The sequence below is a fragment of the Convolutriloba macropyga genome, chromosome 2, assembly GCF_964194025.1.
Source record: "Convolutriloba macropyga chromosome 2, txConMacr16.3, whole genome shotgun sequence".
Lineage (NCBI taxonomy): Eukaryota > Metazoa > Xenacoelomorpha > Acoela > Convolutidae > Convolutriloba > Convolutriloba macropyga.
The window spans coordinates 46,258,413-46,281,988 of record NC_134469.1 but is presented as its reverse complement, the minus strand read 5'-3'; the positions used below and the strand labels follow the sequence as shown (position 1 = coordinate 46,281,988).

Below are 23,576 nucleotides of genomic sequence, written 5' to 3'. Positions count from 1 at the left end.
CAGACCAATACAGGTGGAAAAATTCATGCATAATATTGTGCTTTCAAAATCAAAAACTGTGTTCTCAAGTCCTTATCCTGAGAACAATCGGCAATGAAAAATTTATAATCTTCCTATAAATTTATGGAAAAATCAAAACAATGTATCCATACTCATTTTGAGTACCCATTTTTAGTGCGATTCAAGATTCAGTGCTGAATTTTGTTGTACACTGGGTTAGTACCGCTCAAGTTTTATCTGTTGCCACAGAAAAGTAAGAATTCTGATTCGCAAGTAGACACTGTGTAGACAATGGAACTTCGCTGTTCTATTCATTACTTTGTCTATTTATAGTTTGACTCAAAATACAGTGCTCAGGTTTTCATATTTAAGAATAACGCAAATCTTTTCTCACAATAGTATGAAACCTTTTTACCAGCTTCAAGCACTTTTGAATTTTTTGGCAAGAATTGTGGGAAGAGTACTAATGTTTGCGGGTAAACATTTGATCAAATGAGTATTTTTGCAACTTGCTTACTGTCCGAAATGCCGTATGTCACAAAAGCATTCCTTCCAGAATCAGAATCAGATGCAGAAACCTTTCCTATGGGACCTTCGTAGTTCTCCACAACCTCAAACTCGTAGTTATTAGACTCGAACACTGGCTCATTGTCGTTTGCATCTTCAACCTGGACCAAAACTGTGGCAAAAGCTGGAATGGATTCCGTTCCGTCTGGAATGTCTTTGAATGAGGCCGAAATGAGAAGCTAGAGAAACATCAACACCCTGAGTTAGATCCTAATCCATATCAGGACTGAAACATCTGATACAAAGAACAAGCTTGACAATTTATTGGCATTGCAAACGTGCTATTTAGACAATACATTGGTCAGGCAGACTGCCTTCCGTCTATGTTTAACTGATTTTGATTCTGAACAATTCTATTAACATTCTCTTGACCACCCTGCCCACATAAATTTTCCGTAATATAATTTATAGTACTCATTTTTAGAGTACTCATTATAGTACGCATACTCGTGACGCATAATTGAGTGATGCATATGCTAGAAGTTCTCTTCTGCAATCCTGCTTATGGTTTCTTGGTTTTAATACAAAGGATGACATTAGTAGTATAGTAAGTTGCCTAGTGCTTGTAGGGGGGGGGGGGGGGGGGGGTTCGGACCCCCCCTACAAGAAATTTTATCTCTGAAAAAGTGAAATCTTGTAATTTTTTCAGAGTGTAAGGCAAATTACTATACTTTTCAGCTATTTCATTTTGAGGGTTCATGTAAATTGAAACTTGGGAATTGGGTTTTGGTGGTTTTGAATTCATGTTTTGTGCGCGATTGAGAAAAATTTTCAAAAATTTTTTCGAAAATGTTTCAAAGTTTTTCAAATTCCTAAAATTGTCTGAAATGGATTTTGCGCTATGAAAGAGCACTCAAAAGTGATTTTTTGTTGACTTCACTTTTTTTCGCCTATGAAGTATGGGGGTCAAAACATATAAAAAATTCGAATTTTTTGAAAAAAATTTTCAAAATTTTTTGGAGTACTAAAATGGTCTGAAATGGATTTTGCGCTATGAAAGAGCACTCAAAAGTGATTTTTTGTTGACTTCACTTTTTTTCGCCTAAGTAGTATAGGGCCGAAACATAAAAATGTCGAATTTTTTGAAAAAAATTTTCAAAATTTTTCAAAGTCCTAAAATGGGTCTGAAATGGATTTTGCGCTATCAAAGAGCACTCAAAAGTGATTTTTTGTTGACTTCACTTTTTTTCGCCTATGAAGTATGGGGGTCAAAACATATAAAAAATTCGAATTTTTTGAAAAAAATTTTCAAAATTTTTTGGAGTCCTAAAATGGTCTGAAATGGATTTTGCGCTATGAAAGAGCACTCAAAAGTGATTTTTTGTTGGCTTCACTTTTTTTCGCCTAAGTAGTATAGGGCCGAAACATAAAAATGTCGAATTTTTTGAAAAAAATTTTCAAAATTTTTCAAAGTCCTAAAATGGTCTGAAATGGATTTTGCGCTATGAAAGAGCACTCAAAAGTGATTTTTTGTTGACTTCACTTTTTTTCGCCTAAGTAGTATAGGGCCGAAACATAAAAATGTCGAATTTTTTGAAAAAAATTTTCAAAAATTTTAAAAAGTCCTAAAATGGTCTGAAATGGATTTTGCGCTATGAAAGAGCACTCAAAACGGATTTTTTTTCTTGACTTCATTTGTTCAACCAAGTAGGACCGGAAGAACTCAGTTTCTGAAGTAGTCTCAAATAAGTCAAAGAGTAGTCAGAAGCAGTTTTTGTTAACAAAACTTTTGCAAATGTTCAGTATGATGTGGAAAGGTTGGCTTTGTTTTTTTATATACATATTTAACTATGTATATTTATATCAAAACAAGTACGTATATTTGCTTGCATGTGTTCGAAATTGTAATTTTTATGTCAGAATGAACAATCGAAAGAAAGGAAAGAATGAAAGTTTTATGTATATAATTTTGCGTATTCATGAATATACTGGAAGTATATATGGAAGTGTATATTGGCTTATAAGTAAATATAGCTGTGCTTAAGTTTAGTAATATGTTTGTATGAGTATAAGCTGAAATGTATGTTTGTGGGTAGAAATTGTAAATGTGTGTAATTGTCAAGACGTTTTTGTTTTTATGTGTGTATGTTTTTCTATATCTATACAGTGGAATGTATGTATATATGTCTGAATGTGTTTAGGTATTTATGTATTTATATGTTTGCAATCAGACGAGAGCGAGAGACAGGGAGATAAGTCCCTGGAGGGCAATTTATTTGCCTTGAAGAATGTTGTTATTTGTCTTCACGATCCAATAATATTATATCTTGTAAACAGATGATTTTGACCTTCAGCGCTGATAAACTCTGTCCTCTAAACATTGGCAAGCAAAATATCACAACAGAAGACGACAACAATTTTTTGATTTTCTGGGCATGCTTTTTTGAAAATCTGAATTTTCTACACCTAGCTAGCTACCATATTAAAAACTATCAAGATTTTTTACAGAAAAGAAATTGAATTCATGCTCCTGTCTTTAAATCCTTGGCAAGAAAAATGATAAAATGTTGCAACACAGAAGACAAAATCAACTTTTTGATGTTCTGATCATGCTTTTTTTGAAAACATATTTCCTTACACTTATTCAGCTAACCTTCTAGGATTGAGCAAGATTATTTACAGGAAAAATGAATTTGAGATTAATTGTTGAGAGATAAACAAAAAATTGAGCTAAGTAAAAAAAATCAATTCTGTAAAAAACCAAAAAATTTGGTGGAAAAATTATGATATGCAGGAGCAGCTGAACGTGTTAGTTAAATAAAGTAGAATGATAGGAATTCGTCAAGAGCTTGAATCAAACAAATAGTGTAACGATGTACAAGAAGAGTAGTTTCCACTGGAACTGAAAAAATAGCTAAATTTTCAAAAGTTAATTAGCCACTTGATCAATTAAGCAAGAAAGAACACAAGCTTTGTATCTGCGGGGGGGTTACTAGAAACAGCTTCAGTAGCGAATAAGTCTTGTTTGCATATTGGGAATAACACTAACGGATAATGCGTGCTTTGACTGAAATCTTAAACAAAAGCGAATCGCTTCTTCAGTAAATGGTTCCAGCATACTGAATATTCATATACTCAATTATTAAACACTGGAAGTAAAATATCAGAGCACTTCAAGCCAATAAAAATCGAATGAGTTCATTATTGTTCTTTCTTGAATCAAATTTTCTGTGCATTCAGTAACCCTGTGTTAAAATTTTGGATTACTTATTGTTCTGTCGACGTTTTAAAATAACATCACCGTAACGATATTTGATAGAGTATCGGAAAGAGTAACATCCAAAGGAATTTGAAATTTAAAGCGACAGAGTCTGTATAACATATTGGGTCATGAAGCCTGGCGAACATTTCGGAATTGAACACAACACTACTGCTACCTACTACTGCTACTGCCTACTACTACTATCTACAACTACTATCTACAATTAGTACCTACTACTACTACTGCTACCTACTAGTACTACCTACAACTACTACTAGATACTATTAATATCTACTACAACTACTTATTGGTTCTAAGTTACACTAGTACCTACTACTACTTCCTTTTAATACCTTCAAATGTTACCATTTGTTTACTAACTATCTACAAAAAGCTGTTTTTGTTTCTCTAAAAAATGAAAACAATTCTTATCTCTAGAGGAGACTCGCTGAGCATAAACAAAAGAAGCTTTTCTCTATCTCAAGGTAATGTGTCCTGACTGACACAGACCGATAGAATTTAGCCGCTAATATTTTCAACAATTCATTAAGTGTTTGAAGTTTTTTCGAAGATATAAAAAACGCTGAAGCTATGTTGTATACGTTAACTCAGTAATTTTCAACTCAATGTTAATTTCTTAATTAACAATTAAGAAATCCATGGTATGGTATATCAAGTGGTACTTAATTAATTAAATCAATGTAGGGTTTTATTGTTTAGCGAACCAGTCTAATTTTTAGGAGTTTTTTTAATATATTCTTTTTTTGAAGTGCAACTTTTTTTATACTTTATTCAAAAATTGCTTGCTTCAAAAATTCTATAGTGTGTACCTTAATGGAAACAAACACTTTACAACGTACCTACATTATCAAAAAAACAGGTTTTACGCTATATGGTTGTTTTCGTATGTTTATTCAGAGCCACCTGTTGTTTCAGTTGTCAGGAATTACACAAATTTTCCGAATCCCTACGTTTCAAAAACTTGTATAGACAGAAAACTGCTGGGATAGCTTGCCAGAAGGACAATGCGTTTGTTGAGTTTCATATTAACCTTAGCTTCGGCTCAGGATGTGTTCAAAGCTGAGACTGTAATTGTGAACTTGCTATGCATCAAAAGTTTAGCGCTACATGATCTTGCAGTTTTTGTTATATTAACTTCTTCCTAATTTGTTAAATTTCATTTGGTCATTGTTTATCTGAAGAAAATTAAAAACGAATCAACCTCATGAAACATTCTTGCACAAACTCGTTGCGCAGTCTTGTTGCATTCTTGCACAGTCTTGTCGCATTTGAGAGCTCAAACAAAAACATTAAATTTAGGTGTTTAGCTGAACAAATTTTGTTTGTTTTCAGCGTCTGTTTACACTCAATGGGCACCAAATGGTTCCAGAGAAGTACTTCTCGCGGAATTTGAAACGAAATTCTTCTTTATTAGTGTTCAAAACACAACCGGAGACAGTATGGCTTTGTATAAGCAAGTAGAATAAAAACGTGAAACATGGTCGATCACTTTACCTAAAAGTTGAACCATTGTGTTCGATTTCGAGTTTGTGATCTAAACAGTATTCAAGGATAATTGACTTTTAAGAAAAAGGCTTCTTTTTTGGTATTCAAAACTCAGAGGCGGCATGGATTTCGAAGCAAGTTTATTAAAATGGTGATTTTGGTCGATTGCTCTACAGAAAAATGGAAGTCTTGAGTTTGTGTTTGAATTTTTGATCTAAAAACACTATTCAAGGATAATTGACTTTGAAGAAAGACTACTTTTAGTATTAAAAACACAATAATCGGTGACCGCCTTACTTTGAATTACCAAATATAATAAAATGTGAAAACTTGGCCTATCCCTCTAATTTAAAGTCAAAGTTTGAGTTTGAGTTTGAGTTTGTGATCTAAAAATAGTATTCAAGGGATAATTACGTCATAATAGTTGTTATGTTATATAGTTGTGAACGCAAAACATTTGAAATACGTTCTCACAATCTATTTAGACTACAGCTATATATGTGTCAAAAAAGTGATGGAGACCTTCTGGTTTTACTAAGCTTTTTGATATAATTTACTATATTATATAGACTATATTCATGTGGTCTATTATGCAATCTTTACTGCACGACTTCTGCAAGCATTCTAAGCTGAAGAGTATAATTTTGCATTGTTCTATAGAAAAAAAACAGAAAAACACATGATTTTCCTGGTGCTAGGAAAATTGGCGGACAGGTCGTTTAGCCGACAAGGAAAAAATGAGAAATTTAGACGACATTTTTTATCATAATTCGTCAAAAAAGTCTAATTGGTTTATAAATCAGTAGTTCGGTTGTTATAGATTCAAATCAACTCCCACAGACCGTTGAGGCATGACCATGGCCCACGAGGCATGGCCAGATGCGGTTAAATGCAGTCAAACCACGTAAAGCCCTCCGATACACTAGTTGATGAAAAAACTAAGGTATACTTGTCCGCTTACAGAATAGTGTTTTAAATTGGCCACTCACAGCTTCAGAATAAGATTTATTGCTCATTTTACTTAAATTGTCGGTAAAATGTTCCATTTTTTGGTGTGTTGACATATTTTACCAGTATTTTTGAAAAAATAGGTCAGTGCAACTCTTTAAATGATTAAATTTCTCTGAAGAATATTCGGCTAATGAACATTAAAAAATGTAAAATAACTAATGTGGAGATACCTTTAAGTCATGGCCACATTAAGTAACAGTTAACACAACTAATTTTGATTTTTGCTACCATAAAAACCGACAACACAGACAGTAGAAATCAGATTAGGAGCCTCGATACCATAGTCAAACTGACAAGTATACTTCTACATTCATTTGGCCGATTTGGAAAATTTCCAGTGTTAAAACCCTGTAACCCATAGTGCATCAAGTTCAAAGTTTAAGGTATTCAAAATTTTTGGAAATTAGTGTTTCACTTTTCTATGTGGTAATATTGTATTATAATACTAGTATTCTTGGCTTTGTGTACTTCGTTTTGATGTTATCTTTCCGAAAGGGTTTCTATGTCTTCAAAACTTTGTTTGTTATGGATCCTATGAAGAGTCGATTTGAGTTCTTTCAACTGAGTCAAAGACAAAAAACAACTGTCAAAAGGCGAATCCTGATTATAGAGGCAATTGAGCTGATAAGATTTCCAGATTTCTTAATGCAGTGTTTTAATTTCCTCTGAGCTTAAAAAATGTGGGAAATAAGTAAAAATGTCTCTTGGAAAAAATTATCTAGGTGGAATTTTACTACTGCGTGTTTTGCTTATTGCCACTATTGTCAATAGAGACCATTGTAATTTAACATGATTTTTATCCATGAAAATTTGTAGCCTCTATAACAATAAATGGTTGAATCATTATGTACATGAAAAAGTTGTTTTTCACGAGTAATCATATAGCAAAACCTTAATTTTCAATAATGCTTTATTGATCGGCAATTTACGCTATGAAAATGAATCAGCGGTCAAAAAAAGGAAACCTCTAACAGAACTGCAAAATTAACAACGGTAAGAAAAGAAACGCTTTTTAATGTCAACTTTGCTTTTAATTTGAAAGAATTAATATAAAACAATGCCTAGCTGAAATAAAAAAAAAGACTTAGATTGTGCAAAGCAAAAATTTATAAGATATCCTTGTCAAACAAATATTTATGTACAAGCTGATTTTTCATTACTCCTTTAACAAATTTGTTTTTTTACGACCTCAATAGTTTGCCTTGAGAAAACTCATAGGAGAACGGGGAAGTATTCATTTCTTGCATCTATTGGAAATTTCGTTCTGATACGTTAAATGCTTACTATTCATGATACCATAGCTTTACGGATTAAAGAAGTTTTAAGTTCGCGTTAATGAATACTTAGGTTTTAATTTTTTATGAGTTACTTGAATAACATACTGAAATACTTCAAATTAACACATAGCTCTAAAAGCTACTGAAGGAATTCTGTGAAAACCAAATGTTCTAAGACAAAAACAAGTTGTTGCACATGTATACAGAAAACAGTAGTGCATACTTACGTCTATGGTTCAAATTGAGCCTTTGAGCAAAACATGTTTGTTATCTACTAACGTTTGCAGGAACTTTTTATCGTTCCTTACAATAAACCACGTCAATACTATGCAAAATCAAAAGTATTATACAAATAACTTAATACTAAACGTACAAGTTAACGTTATTTTGCTTAAATTGAGCACAGTGGGGGTCAAAATGTACTCCCAAATAAAGAATTGCAAGCCTATGTATTCACTCTCTATTTATCACAAGTTTTGCTGCAACACAGTAGAGTACATGTATATATACGCCTTCTTGATCAGAGACAAGAGAATACTTAAGCAGACTAATAAAAGTGCTTTTAGCCGAAAATATTATGCAACAATTTTGCAGAGAAGACTGAACTTCTCACAATATAGGTTTTTTTATTCGTAAAAAGCAAGTGGTCAGGTTGAATGTTTTGTTTCAACCCGTGACTTGTAAGAGAGCCGAAGTGAAAAGAGCCGGTTCATGAGAACCGACATTTTATTTAAATTATAAGTAGATAATTTACGGTAAATTTTGCGACAAATTAATTTGGCTCTTAAATGAGACTACTACATTCGAGTATTGGAAAAAAATAATATTCAGTATCTTCTAGTATAAGACACTGAAAGCAAATTAAAAAAATAATTATCTTGAAATCATCGCGGACCATGGCCATGCCTCAGCGGCTGTTGGGACTTGATATGAAACTATCATAACCGAACGTGAGACCGATTAACCCACTCAGGTACTTTTTTAATAATCAACTAACAATTTAGGGTAATTAAGGGCAACTTTTTGGTTTCGGCTCTACTTAAATCAAAACAAGTTGCGGCGTAGTCTAACGTCAGCTCTTTATAACGTCGACTCTTGCGCGTATCCATTTCAACATTTCAGAACGATAATCTACGGTTTGGGGATCCTACTCTACAACAAATTTCTGACTTTCTAGTTCTTTAAACAGGTCGAAGCCTGTTTCCTGTTTCTCTGACGTGGATAATGTTCAACCAACACACTTTAGTTTAAAGGAGTGGTTTTTCAACTACTAAAATTTGGAAAATAAGCATACACAACGGATTTTAATAAAGCACAGCATTTCAAAATAACAGGTTATAAATGGAAAATACTGGATACCAACGTCTAGTTCATAAGCTTTAATCGACAAGAATTTTTCAGTTCTAGTTGTTATTGTCGCATGAACACCTCACATTTTCATCGAATCTCATTCTTTTTGGAAAATTTCCACTGTGAATTACACATCCTCCAACAACACGAGATTGGCTCCTCTTTCGTAGAGCATTGTTAGCCGATGGCTCAGTGCTAAGTTTCTGGAAGTTTTCTTCAATTTTCAAGTTTTCTTCAAGAAGACTAGGGAATCGTTCTAAGATGGAAGATATCACAGTCTTTCTGTTATCATCGGGTGTGGATGATGTTGTATGATCAATTTTATCGTGAATGGTGGTTAGTTTTGTTTCAACTCTGCATGATTCGAGCTTTTTCCACATATTTTCCAAACCTTCTAAAGCAGCGAAATATTCTTCATGGCTCCTGAAGAGTGGCATACTTTCGAAATCATAACTGCTCAAGATCCTCTTTATGTCCATAGGAAGTGACCATATGTCAGAAGTCAAAGGATTAGGTATATTCTGAGAAGTTACTCCCGTTTCTGAGGGGGTTGAGTTGTTGATAAAGTCTTCCTCTTCGGTTATATTAGGTAATGTAGTAACAAAGTCAATAAATTTTTTGGGTATGAGACAATGATCGAAGATAGTTCAGCTTGAAATTGAGCTGCCCTTCCTTTGTTGTATAAAGGCAATATTGTTTTCATAACGAGTTTGATAGACAATTGTGCGCTGAAATGAGCCTTCAAATTGCGTTAGGATATGATACATTATAGGTTATAAACCGGCAGTTGAGTTTGAGTTTTGGCATACACTAACTGAATGAAATACAAGTCAAGAATGAAAACGCTAAAATATTAATTTGAGAAGCAATTCATTCAGTTAAAAGTAAATATAAGCCGTTCGCTGAGATGTTAGCACTCGTTCTATTAGCCTAATTAGCCAAATAGTTTCCAATGAAGACCTATAACATTTCGAGGAGAACTCAGTTGTTAAATCAGTTAGACTAATTCTTATTCCTTTTCAGTTGTAAAAAGAATTGAAGTTTCTCCTAAGTACCTCAGACATTAACATTTCAAGGTTTTGATCTGATTGCTACGTATAAAGCTGAAGAATTGCACTGTGCGTATGAGAAGTTCAGTCTTCTCTGCAAAATTGTTGCATTATATTTTCGGCTAAAAGCACTTTTATTAGTCTGCTTAAGTATTCTCTTGTCTCTGATCAAGAAGGCGTATATATACATGTACTCTACTGTGTTGCAGCAAAACTTGTGATAAATAGAGAGTGAATACATAGGCTTGCAATTCTTTATTTGGGAGTACATTTTGACCCCCACTGTGCTCAATTTAAGCAAAATAACGTTAACTTGTACGTTTAGTATTAAGTTATTTGTATAATACTTTTGATTTTGCATAGTATTGACGTGGTTTATTGTAAGGAACGATAAAAAGTTCCTGCAAACGTTAGTAGATAACAAACATGTTTTGCTCAAAGGCTCAATTTGAACCATAGACGTAAGTATGCACTACTGTTTTCTGTATACATGTGCAACAACTTGTTTTTGTCTTAGAACATTTGGTTTTCACAGAATTCCTTCAGTAGCTTTTAGAGCTATGTGTTAATTTGAAGTATTTCAGTATGTTATTCAAGTAACTCATAAAAAATTAAAACCTAAGTATTCATTAACGCGAACTTAAAACTTCTTTAATCCGTAAAGCTATGGTATCATGAATAGTAAGCATTTAACGTATCAGAACGAAATTTCCAATAGATGCAAGAAATGAATACTTCCCCGTTCTCCTATGAGTTTTCTCAAGGCAAACTATTGAGGTCGTAAAAAAACAAATTTGTTAAAGGAGTAATGAAAAATCAGCTTGTACATAAATATTTGTTTGACAAGGATATCTTATAAATTTTTGCTTTGCACAATCTAAGTATTTTTTTTATTTCAGCTAGGCATTGTTTTATATTAATTCTTTCAAATTAAAAGCAAAGTTGACATTAAAAAGCGTTTCTTTTCTTAGCGTTGTTAATTTTGCAGTTCTGTTAGAGGTTTCCTTTTTTTGATCAATAAAGCTTTATTGAAAATTAAGGTTTTGCTATATGATTACTCGTGAAAAACAACTTTTTCATGTACATAATGATTCAACCATTTATTGTTATAGAGGCTACAAATTTTCATGGATAAAAATCATGTTAAATTACAATGGTCTCTATTGACAATAGTGGCAATAAGCAAAACACGCAGTAGTAAAATTCCACCTAGATAATTTTTTCCAAGAGACATTTTTACTTATTTCCCACATTTTTTAAGCTCAGAGGAAATTAAAATACTGCATTAAAAAATCTGGAAATCTTATCAGCTCAATTGCCTCTATAATCAGGATTCGCCTTTTGACAGTTGTTTTTTGTCTTTGACTCAGTTGAAAGAACTCAAATCGACTCTTCATAGGATCCATAACAAACAAACTTTTGAAAACATAGAAACCCTTTCGGAAAGATAACATCAAAACGAAGTACACAAAGCCAAGAATACTAGTATTATAATACAATATTACCACATAGAAAAGTGAAACACTAATTTCCAAAAATTTTGAATAACTTAAACTTTGAACTTGATGCACTATGGGTTACAGGGTTTTAACACTGGAAATTTTCCAAATCGGCCAAATGAATGTAGAAGTATACTTGTCAGTTTGACTATGGTATCGAAGCTCCTAATCTGATTTCTACTGTCTGTGTTGTCGGTTTTTATGGTAGCAAAAATCAAAATTAGTTGTGTTAACTGTTACTTAATGTGGCCATGACTTAAAGGTATCTCCACATTAGTTATTTTACATTTTTTAATGTTCATTAGCCGAATATTCTTCAGAGAAATTTAATCATTTAAAGAGTTGCACTGACCTATTTTTTCAAAAATACTGGTAAAATATGTCAACACACCAAAAAATGGAACATTTTACCGACAATTTAAGTAAAATGAGCAATAAATCTTATTCTGAAGCTGTGATTGGCCAATTTAAAACACTATTCTGTAAGCGGACAAGTATACCTTAGTTTTTTCATCAACTAGTGTAACGGAGGGCTTTACGTGGTTTGACTGCATTTAACCGCATCTGGCCATGCCTCGTGGGCCATGGTCATGCCTCAACGGTCTGTGGGAGTTGATTTGAATCTATAACAACCGAACTACTGATTTATAAACCAATTAGACTTTTTTGACGAATTATGATAAAAAATGTCGTCTAAATTTCTCATTTTTTCCTTGTCGGCTAAACGACCTGTCCGCCAATTTTCCTAGCACCAGGAAAATCATGTGTTTTTCTGTTTTTTTTCTATAGAACAATGCAAAATTATACTCTTCTGCTTAGAATGCTTGCAGAAGTCGTGCAGTAAAGATTGCATAATAGACCACGTGAATATATTCTATATAATATAGTAAATTATATCAAAAAGCTTAGTAAAACCAGAAGGTCTCCTTCACTTTTTTGACACATATATAGCTGTAGTCTAAATAGATTGTGAGAACGTATTTCAAATGTTTTGCGTTCACAACTATATAACATAACAACTATTATGACGTAATTATCCCTTGAATACTATTTTTAGATCACAAACTCAAACTCAAACTCAAACTTTGACTTTAAATTAGAGGGATAGGCCAAGTTTTCACATTTTATTATATTTGGTAATTCAAAGTTAAGCGGTCACTGATTATTGTGTTTTTAATACTAAAAGTAGTCTTTCTTCAAAGTCAATTATCCTTGAATAGTGTTTTTAGATCAAAAATTCAAACACAAACTCAAGACTTCCATTTTTCTGTAGAGCAATCGACCAAAATCACCATTTTAATAAACTTGCTTATCGAAATCCATGCCGCCTCTGAGTTTTGAATACTAAAAAAGAAGCCTTTTTCTTAAAAGTCAATTATCCTTGAATACTGTTTAGATCACAAACTCGAAATCGAACACAATGGTTCAACTTTTAGGTAAAGTGATCGACCATGTTTCACGTTTTTATTCTACTTGCTTATACAAAGCCATACTGTCTCCGGTTGTGTTTTGAACACTAATAAAGAAGAATTTCGTTTCAAATTCCGCGGGAAGTACTTCTCTGGAACCATTTGGTGCCCATTGAGTGTAAACAGACGCTGAAAACAAACAAAATTTGTTCAACTAAACACCTAAATTTAATGTTTTTGTTTGAGCTCTCAAATGCGACAAGACTGTGCAAGAATGCAACAAGACTGCGCAACGAGTTTGTGCAAGAATGTTTCATGAGGTTGATTCGTTTTTAATTTTCTTCAGATAAACAATGACCAAATGAAATTTAACAAATTAGGAAGAAGTTAATATAACAAAAACTGCAAGATCATGTAGCGCTAAACTTTTGATGCATAGCAAGTTCACAATTACAGTCTCAGCTTTGAACACATCCTGAGCCGAAGCTAAGGTTAATATGAAACTCAACAAACGCATTGTCCTTCTGGCAAGCTATCCCAGCAGTTTTCTGTCTATACAAGTTTTTGAAACGTAGGGATTCGGAAAATTTGTGTAATTCCTGACAACTGAAACAAAAGGTGGCTCTGAATAAACATACGAAAACAACTATATAGCGTAAAACCTGTTTTTTTGATAATGTAGGTACGTTGTAAAGTGTTTGTTTCCATTAAGGTACACACTATAGAATTTTTGAAGCAAGCAATTTTTGAATAAAGTATAAAAAAAGTTGCACTTCAAAAAAAGAATATATTAAAAAAACTCCTAAAAATTAGACTGGTTCGCTAAACAATAAAACCCTACATTGATTTAATTAATTAAGTACCACTTGATATACAATACCATGGATTTCTTAATTGTTAATTAAGAAATTAACATTGAGTTGAAAATTACTGAGTTAACGTATACAACATAGCTTCAGCGTTTTTTATATCTTCGAAAAAACTTCAAACTTTTAATGAATTGTTGAAAATATTAGCGGCTAAATTCTATCGGTCTGTGTCAGTCAGGACACATTACCTTGAGATAGAGAAAAGCTTCTTTTGTTTATGCTCAGCGAGTCTCCTCTAGAGATAAGAATTGTTTTCATTTTTTAGAGAAACAAAAACAGCTTTTTGTAGATAGTTAGTAAACAAATGGTAACATTTGAAGGTATTAAAAGGAAGTAGTAGTAGGTACTAGTGTAACTTAGAACCAATAAGTAGTTGTAGTAGATATTAATAGTATCTAGTAGTAGTTGTAGGTAGTACTAGTAGGTAGAAGTAGGAGTAGTAGGTACTAATTGTAGATAGTAGTTGTAGATAGTAGTAGTAGGCAGTAGCAGTAGTAGGTAGCAGTAGTGTTGTGTTCAATTCCGAAATGTTCGCCAGGCTTCATGACCCAATATGTTATACAGACTCTGTCGCTTTAATTTCAAATTTCTTTGGATGTTACTCTTTCCGATGCTCTATCAAATATCGTTACGGTGATGTTATTTTAAAACGTCGACAGAACAATAAGTAATCCAAAATTTTAACACAGGGTTACTGAATGCACAGAAAATTTGATTCAAGAAAGAACAATAATGAACTCATTTGATTTTTATTGGCTTGAGGTGCTCTGATATTTTACTTCCAGTGTTTAATAATTGAGTATATGAATATTCAGTATGCTGGAACCATTTACTGAAGAAGCGATTCGCTTTTGTTTAAGATTTCAGTCAAAGCACGCATTATCCGTTAGTGTTATTCCCAATACGCAAACAAGACTTATTCGCTACTGAAGCTGTTTCTAGTAAACCCCCGCAGATACAAAGCTTGTGTTCTTTCTTGCTTAATTGATCAAGTGGCTAATTAACTTTTGAAAATTTAGCTATTTTTTCAGTTCCAGTGGAAACTACTCTTCTTGTACATCGTTACACTATTTGTTTGATTCAAGCTCTTGACGAATTCCTATCATTCCACTTTATTTAACTAACACGTTCAGCTGCTCCTGCATATCATAGTTTTTCCACCAAATTTTTCAGTTTATTACAGAATTGATTTTTTTTACTTAGCTCAATTTTTTGTTTATCTCTCAACAATTTATCTCAAATACATTTTTCCTGTAAATAATCTTGCTCAATCCTAGAAGTTTAGCTGAATAAGTGTAAGGAAATATGTTTTCAAAAAAAGCATGATCAGAACATCAAAAAGTTGATTTTGTCTTCTGTGTTGCAACCAACATTTTATCATTTTTCTTGCCAAGGATTTAAAGACAAGAGCATGAATTCAATTTCTTTTCTGTAAAAAATCTTGATAGTTTTTAATATGGTAGCTAGCTAGGTGTAGAAAATTCAGATTTTCAAAAAAGCATGCTCAGAAAATCAAAAAATTGTTGTCGTCTTCCGTTGTGATATTTTGCTTGCCAATGTTTAGAGGACAGAGTTTATCAGCGCTGAAGGTCAAAATCTGTTTACAAGATATAATATTATTGGATCGTGAAGACAAATAACAACATTCTTCAAGGCAAATAAATTGCCCTCCAGGGACTTATCTCCCTGTCTCTCGCTCTAGTCTGATTGCAAACATATAAATACATAAATACATAAACACATTCAGACATATATACATACATTCCACTGTATAGATATAGAAAAACATACACACATAAAAACAAAAACGTCTTGACAATTACACACATTTACAATTTCTACCCACAAACATACATTTCAGCTTATACTCATACAAACATATTACTAAACTTAAGCACAGCTATATTTACTTATTAGCCAATATACACTTCCCTATATACTTCCAGTATATTCATGAATACGCAAAATTATATACATAAAACTTTCATTCTTTCCTTTCTTTCGATTGTTCATTCTGACATAAAAATTACAATTTCGAACACATGCAAGCAGATATACGTACTTGTTTTGATATAAATATACATAGTTAAATATGTATATAAAAAAACAAAGCCAACCTTTCCACATCATACTGAACATTTGCAAAAGTATTGTTAACAAAAACTGCTTCTGACTACTCTTTGACTTATTTGAGACTACTTCAGAAACTGAGTTCTTCCGGTCCTACTTGGTTGAACAAATGAAGTCAACAAAAAAAATCCGTTTTGAGTGCTCTTTCATAGCGCAAAATCCATTTCAGACCATTTTAGGACTTTTTAAAATTTTTGAAAAATTCTCAAAAATTTAATTTTTTTTACATGTTTCGACCCCTATACTTCATAGGTGAAAAAAAAGTGAAGTCAACAAAAAATCACTTTTGAGTGCTCTTTCATAGTGCAAAATCCATTTCAGACCCATTTTAGGACTTTGAAAAATTTTGAAAATTTTTTTCAAAAAATTCGACATTTTTATATGTTTCGGCCCTATACTACTTAGGTGAAAAAAAGTGAAGTCAACAAAAAATCACATTTGAGTGCTCTTTCATAGCGCAAAATCCATTTCAGACCATTTTAGGACTCCAAAAAATTTTGAAAATTTTTTTCAAAAAATTCGAATTTTTTATATGTTTTGACCCCCATACTTCATAGGTGAAGAAAAGTGAAGTCAACAAAAAATCACTTTTGAGTGCTCTTTCATAGCGCAAAATCCATTTCAGACAATTTTAGGACTTTGAAAAACTTTGAAACATTTTCGAAAAAATTTTTGAAAATTTTTCTCAATCGCGCAGAAAACATGAATTCAAAACCACCAAAACCCAATTCCCAAGTTTCAATTTACATGAACCTTCAAAATGAAATGGAAATAGCTGAAAAGTATAGTAATTTGCCTTACACTCTGAAGAAATTACAAGATTTCACTTTTTCAGAGATAAAATTTCTTGTAGGGGGGGGGGGGGTCCGAACCCCCCCCCCCTACAAGCACTAGGCAACTTACTATACTACTGACATTTATGATTTCTTAAAAAACATACGAAGTCATAGAAAAAAATGGAAATCTTATTAAGATTACACCAAAATATAGTCTATGCTTTGTTTGGTATCATATATGATCTTAGTGTATGATTTCTAAGAAGTGACTACTCGGGCAGATTAGCATAGCATATGACTTAAAAAAACAATCTGAGAAATTTAAATATCTGCATTTGTGTTTAATAATTTGTATAAATGTGTCTTATCGATTTCATATATCCATAATAAAATCCAATAAACAAAATGATTTCTTTACTACTTTTTAAATTAAAATACATTTTGTAAAACGAAAAAGGCCCATGTAACTGATTATGTTAGTATTTTTCCTCATTAGAACAAAAATATGCACAAATTACACCGAATACCGGGTGATTGTTAGGTCTAACTCACGGAAAAAACAAAAGGTCTAAATGGAGAAAATTGCCGAATGTTCAATAAAAGCACTTTTACGTGACAATTTTTTTGTTTAGGCTTCTATAGTTAATGATATATTCGTTTGAGTATGTCATAATTCATACACAATGTACGTCAATTAGAGTAGAAGCCTGTTTTCAGACGTCATACAAGACTTTCAAAAACGGTTCAATTAGAACATTTTTTTTCTCTTTTTCCTCTTCCATTGATAAATGTCAACAAATATTGTTCAATTTATAAAAAGCACTTATTAAAACAAATGTGTGAAAAACTGTCTACTATATGCAGATCTCTGAACTTGTGAAAAAAAAATCAACTTGCGTTTTCCAACAGTTAAAATATTTCTCAAAAACTGTCGGTTGATATTACTGGTTGAGTTGAACAAAATAGGTATCCGTGTTTCGGTCCCTTTTTTGTTAGCCGCTGTCATTTTTCATTTAGTAGTTGGTGATTTGGGTCTTCTCTGATCATAAAGGCACCATTTAATTTCGGATGTACACATAAAATTGTTAACCAATATTGGTAATGAATGATGCTCTCTGCTAACCTGCTAACTGCTTTGCAAAAGGGTTTCAACAAATCGTATACATTGAACTCAAATATTGAGAGAATGGAAGTTTTTTCGATAGGTTCTCACTTCATCAGTTCATTTCAGCCCCAGAATTATTTGGACGAGTTAGTTTTGCTGTCTTTGAAGAGCGCCTAGGTGACTTCTTGAGGCTGTGTCATAAAGAAGACATCCGAATTGACAGATCATCAGTTTGCTGGTTGACAAACACTTTTTTGTCTGACGGAAAAGAGAGATGAACTTGAGGCATTTGTTTTTTACTCCGAGCGATTTTGCATATCCTGGCTGGTTTTTTAAATTTTATTTCACTTCTATTCAAAAGGCATTTTCAACCCAAAAGTGAACACCTTAGTTTAGTTCTAATTAATTGTAAGCTTGTTTTGAGACATCCATAATCCCACTGCTCTCAGATCATTATGTTTATAATATGTTTCTAGTTCACCAACACGTTCACCAACAATCATCAGCATAAAGTACAAGATCACCATGATTCTGTAAGTTTGCCAAGTCGTTGATATATAGAAGAAATATAAGTGGTCCTAAAAACGAAACCTTTTAGTAATCTGCTGGTAACCCCTAGATTGCTCGATGTTCCGCCTCTAAAGTCTACAAATGGCTTCGGCTTACTCAAATATGATGTTAGGATATTCGAGGCTCCATGGTTGGTTGTACAAAAGATAACCATTTTTTTGCAAGATCTTGTAAGGAAAACTTCTGACCAACACGGTTCAACTTTCTGATCTGTGAAAATAAAATTGCCACGTTTAAGGTGTCAGTCAAAAACAACCTCGAATGAAGCCATTTCACACATCGATCGTAAAAACTAGCTCGATTTCAACTACTATCTTTTAGTTTGCAGGATTATCAACTACCCAGGGTGCGATGGTTGCGGACCCCAATCGAGCCCAGACCCTTAAAATTTGTATTCATAAACAAAGGCTGATCCAATAGACGGTTAATCGGATAGTCTGCTCAGAGGCAGATTCAAGTTTTGAGTCTTTCATGATCGTGCTCCTATTGCAATTAGGTATTTTTATCAGAAACAAATTTGCGTAAAAAGCAAGCATAATCAAAAACTTGAGTCTGATCAGAAGAAATGCTTTAAGTGCAGTTGGGTCTGGTCAGCATGACCTTGAGCGCACCATAGTCCATATTCTGATGACAAAGTGAAAGGTTTGATCAGAGGTGAATTTCGAGTGATCAATGATCATGGGGATCGCTGTCCGATTTGAGGGTTTCATTACATTTTACCCAATTCCATTTTACCCATCCTGCCATTTTACCAAATTCCACTTTACCCAATGCCCTTTTGCCCAATACCAACTTACCCAATATTTTGATCTTTTCGTTCCCCAGGTTTTGGTCCAGACCCAAATTGAGCTATGATCAGACCCAATCGAGCGCACACCCCTGTGTTCCCAGACGGAAATTAAAGGGTCTGGAAAGCGGTTCGTGCGCACAATAGTCTGGACCATGGTCTGATTTCGGTCTGATCAGAGGTCAATTCGGTCTGGACTGTCTGATCATAGTCTTTATAGTCTGGACCATGGTCTGGGTTCGGTCTGATCAGAGGTCAATTCGGTCTGGAAGGTCTGATCATAGTCTTCATAGTCTGGACCATGGTCTGGGTTCGGTCTGATCAGAGGCAAATTTGGTCTGGAAGGTCTGATCACAGTCTTTATAGTCTGGACCATGGTCTGGGTTCGTTCTAATCAGAGGTCAATTCGGTCTGGAAAGTCTTATCACAGTCTTTATAGTCCGGACCATGGTCTGAGTTCGTTCTGATCAGAGGTCAATTCGGTCTGGAAGGTCTGATCACAGTCTTGATAGTCTGGACCATGGTCTGGGTTCGGCCTGATCAGAGGTCAATTCGGTCTGGAAGGTCTGATCACAATCTTTATAGTCTGGACCATGGTCTGGGTTCGTTCTGATCAGAGGTCATTTCGGTCTGGAAGGTCTGATCACAGTCTTTATAGTCTGGACCATGGTCTGGGTTCGGTCTGATCAGAAGTCAATTCGGTCTGGAATGTCTGATTTCGAGCGAAATGATTCTTCAATTTTTTTGTTTTTTTATTAAGGGATTTTGGCTCTGCCAAGAGGCAACAATAAAGCAGCGTTCCGATCAGAGACTCATCTAAAATCCGATGACTCTGATCAGAAACAAAGAGTCCAGCTGATAGCAACTGCCGGTCCCCTCAAGAGGAAAATTTGATTAACTGACGACCACGACGTTTCTTGTGGAAAGTTGTCTAAGTTCATCCATTGAGTCAGAAATATAAATTAAGGGTATGGTAAATAAAATTTTTTTCTCAACACTTAGGTTTCGGTTTCATTAGCAATATTTTCAGAATTGGTTTTTCCTTAGATGATTTTAATACTGCAAACACCAGTTTTCATGAAATGAATATATTATAGCAAAATTAAGAGATTTGTTCATAATTAAAATCTTTCTCTGATCAGACTATTTTGAGCGCACATGAGTCTGATCATAGTCTGATTAAGGTCTGGGCAATGGTCTGAAATTGAGTCTGGACCATGGTCTGAAGATGGTCTGATCATAGTCTGTTTATAGTCTGGACAATGGTCTGAATTTGGGCCTGATCATAAGCGCACTATAGTCTGGACAGTGGTCTGGGTTTGGTCTGATCAGAGGACATTTTGTCTGGAAAGTCTGATCAGAGATCATTTTGGTCTGGATGGTCTGATCAGAGGTAACGTTGATCTGTAAAGTCTGATCAGAGGTCATTTCAGTCTGCATAGTCTGACCATAGCTCAATTTGGGTCTGGACCTAAACCTGGGTTATCCCATTAGAAATTGGCAGTCGCTATTACAAGGATGATTTAAAATACTTATGTTGACGATACAATCTTATGTTCGGTTGTAATAGCTTCATATCAATTCCCACGGGCCATTTAATTATGTTGTCGGTTAATCCCTTGTTCGGTTGTGATAGCTTCATATCAATTCGCACGGGCCATTTAAATATGTTGTCGGTTAATCCCATGTTCAGTTGTGATAGCTTCATATCAATTCCCACGGGCCTTTTAATTATGATATCGGTTAATCCCATGTTTGGTTTTGATAGTTTCATATCAAGTCCCACGGGTCAATTAACCATATAGTCGGCTAAATAGTCGTTCTGGTAACTTTAGCAATAAAGTAAATTGGATAAGTTAGAATTGGACAAATGGGATTGCGTAAAATGGCAGTTTGAGTAAAAAAGTATTGGGTAAAATGCAATTGGGTAAATTGTTGTGACACATATTTGAGATTGATTGGAGGTCACTGCTCAGAAAAAAGTTGTTCACTATGTCCAGAAAAAAAACAGAACACATATTCAGTCTGTTCAAAATAAATTCATAATAAAAACAGAACAGTGAAATTTTCGAAAATGATGATGAAATTGCTTGAGCATGTCAGGAAAGCATGTAAACTGCTTGAAAAATGCATGCGTTTCGTAAAGACACGTTACAAGTTAACAGCTATAAACGCGCTGCATACAAATGCTGACACTGATACTGGATCCATCCCGACATGGAGCGATTGAGGTGCGTTCTGTGTGCCTTTGGGTTGAGTCCGGGCTGCGTTTGGATTCCATTTCGAGTGCAGCGTGGAGCGTGCGTTCGAATAACCAGAAAAGTTATAATTTTGAGCTCCCAGCTCACCTAACACGTGTATTCACGATCTCCTAGGTCACTTAGCTGGTGTCGTCACGATCTCCCGGGTCACCTAGCAGGTAGATTCACGATCTCCTGAGTCACTTAGCAATAAAATCTCCCGGGTATTCGAAATAGAGAATTTTTCTATCTCGATGCTAGTACCCAGATTAAATAAGGTTAACCCAAAATTGCTGTTCCCAAAAATCCATCGGTCCTATGTGAACATTATTTGGCAGTTTATGAATTTTCTTTGAACTGTTTATGAACTCTCTAAGAATTTAATCCATTTTAAATGCTTCTTTGTTTCATTATCTGTTCTGTAGTCAAAATTGAGACAACTGGGGGCCAATTTCAACAATTCTGCAGCAATGGGAACATCTTGACCTGAAATTGGTGTTTACAAGTTTGATGATAATGTAAAGTTATGTAAATTGTGTTATCAGTTTGCACAAAACCCTGTCTTTGTTATCAGTCTTCTGCCGTCTTACATTTGATCGCCCGTCCTCTAATCCGTGTTGTGCGGTTACTCTTCTACATCATCTTTTCAATAAGTAGTAGTGTTATGCAATATGTTGTGAATATGCCTGTTTGCCTGTGGATTGATGTAGTATGACATGGGTGTGGCGAAAGAATAATGTAGTATGGTGTGATTATGCCTGTGATGTGATGTAGTATGGTGTGGTTTTGCCTGTGTCGTGATGTAGTATGGTGTGAATATGCCTGTGGTGCAATGTAGTATGATGTGAGCATGCCTGGGTGTGATGTGGTAAGATGCGAATATGAATATGCCTGTGGTGTGTTGTAGTATGGTGTGAATGTGCCAGTGGTGTGATGCAGAAGCAACGCTGATACAGGTTAAAAACATTGCGTTTTAGGCTGAAAATCAGAGCTTAAGGAAGTTTAAAAGAGAATGGTTTTAGGCTGACAGGAGTTATACAATAATGTCAATTAGGCTGACAATTGCATAATAATAGTTAGGAACAGATCAAAATCAGGATAAAATCAGAAGTTCAATTTTACTCTGAAAAAGACACTGATCAGTGTATATTGTGACATGAACAGAATAGGTACAAGTAAAAAAAGTCTATATACATCTCTGGATTTACAGTGGTTCAGTACTGCAATTCTCTGGTTGGTCGGATATGGGGGGGGGGGGGTGCTTCAAACTGGATAGTGAACAAAAACATTAAATCTGTTGGTCTTACGTTCTCGAACCTGTCTACCTCTTATAAACACTTCTTTTCTTCTTTCTTATTGCTAAAGGATTCATCTTCCCCGTCCAGTTTACTGTAAGCAAGTAGAATCCTACTTAGAACCCAGTCAATTTTAGTACAGGCCAAGTCTAACAGGGAACCTGATTTCAATACTGATTCAGAGTTGTGATCATGTCCTTTTACACTTGTCTGCCTTGTGCACGTCTTGGCCAAGACGTACAAGAACAAGAGTCTAAATGCAAGACTTTATTTCCAATTGAGTCAAGTCTATCTGGCGTGCAGTTTATGTTATTTCAAAACTGACACTGTCATAATTAATTTTTACAAAAAATTTTCCAGATATTAACAATCATACCTTGTAGCTTGTCAATCCCGATTCGAAGTCCAGTGATTGCGCCAGTATAATAACTCCGCTATCCGGCTCAATATCAAATGTGTTTTCAATGTTCCCCGTGGATATGGAATAGACGAACACATCCGAAGACTTCTCAGACATCGCAGTCACGTGAGTCACTTCAGATCCCACTGAAAGTGTCTAAAACAACCTTTTATTGATAATTATAACGGAAAAAAATCTTCTCTTATATTTTTACTTGTTTTAAAAAATATTATTTTTTTGATAAACAAGGATCTTGTAGCGCGGTGGAAGAAGACAAGAAGAAACTTGGAGGTGTGTGTTCTAGACCGAGTGCGAACGTGGCAAATCTTTCAATTCCTCTTTTCATTACGCCCTTCTTACCAAATGCTGCACCCTTCAATTCCCCGGAAAATATCAGTGCAAATTGATTGACGCAGAAATACCTTTTGGGAAAGTCGTCAATGCCTCGTTCTTTAAAGATAAGATGTCAAACTATTCAAAAAGGTAGAAAACCCAGAAAAATTTCACATTTTTAATTGCTGTGTTGTGACAAGT

At 34.2% G+C, this 23,576-nt stretch overlaps 1 protein-coding gene across 1 annotated transcript in view; it reads right to left on the bottom strand.

Moving 5' to 3' along the window:
• The window catches only part of LOC142334916 (protocadherin Fat 4-like), a 209,085-nt gene that overhangs the window by 57,640 nt on the left and 127,869 nt on the right, over positions 1 to 23,576 (bottom strand). Inside the window, exons 18-19 of the mRNA XM_075383244.1 lie at positions 23,019 to 23,198; positions 518 to 746 (exon numbers count right to left, since the gene is read on the bottom strand). Of these exons, the coding sequence (XP_075239359.1) occupies positions 518 to 746; positions 23,019 to 23,198 (409 nt within the window). The remainder of the gene's footprint in view (positions 1 to 517; positions 747 to 23,018; positions 23,199 to 23,576) is intronic.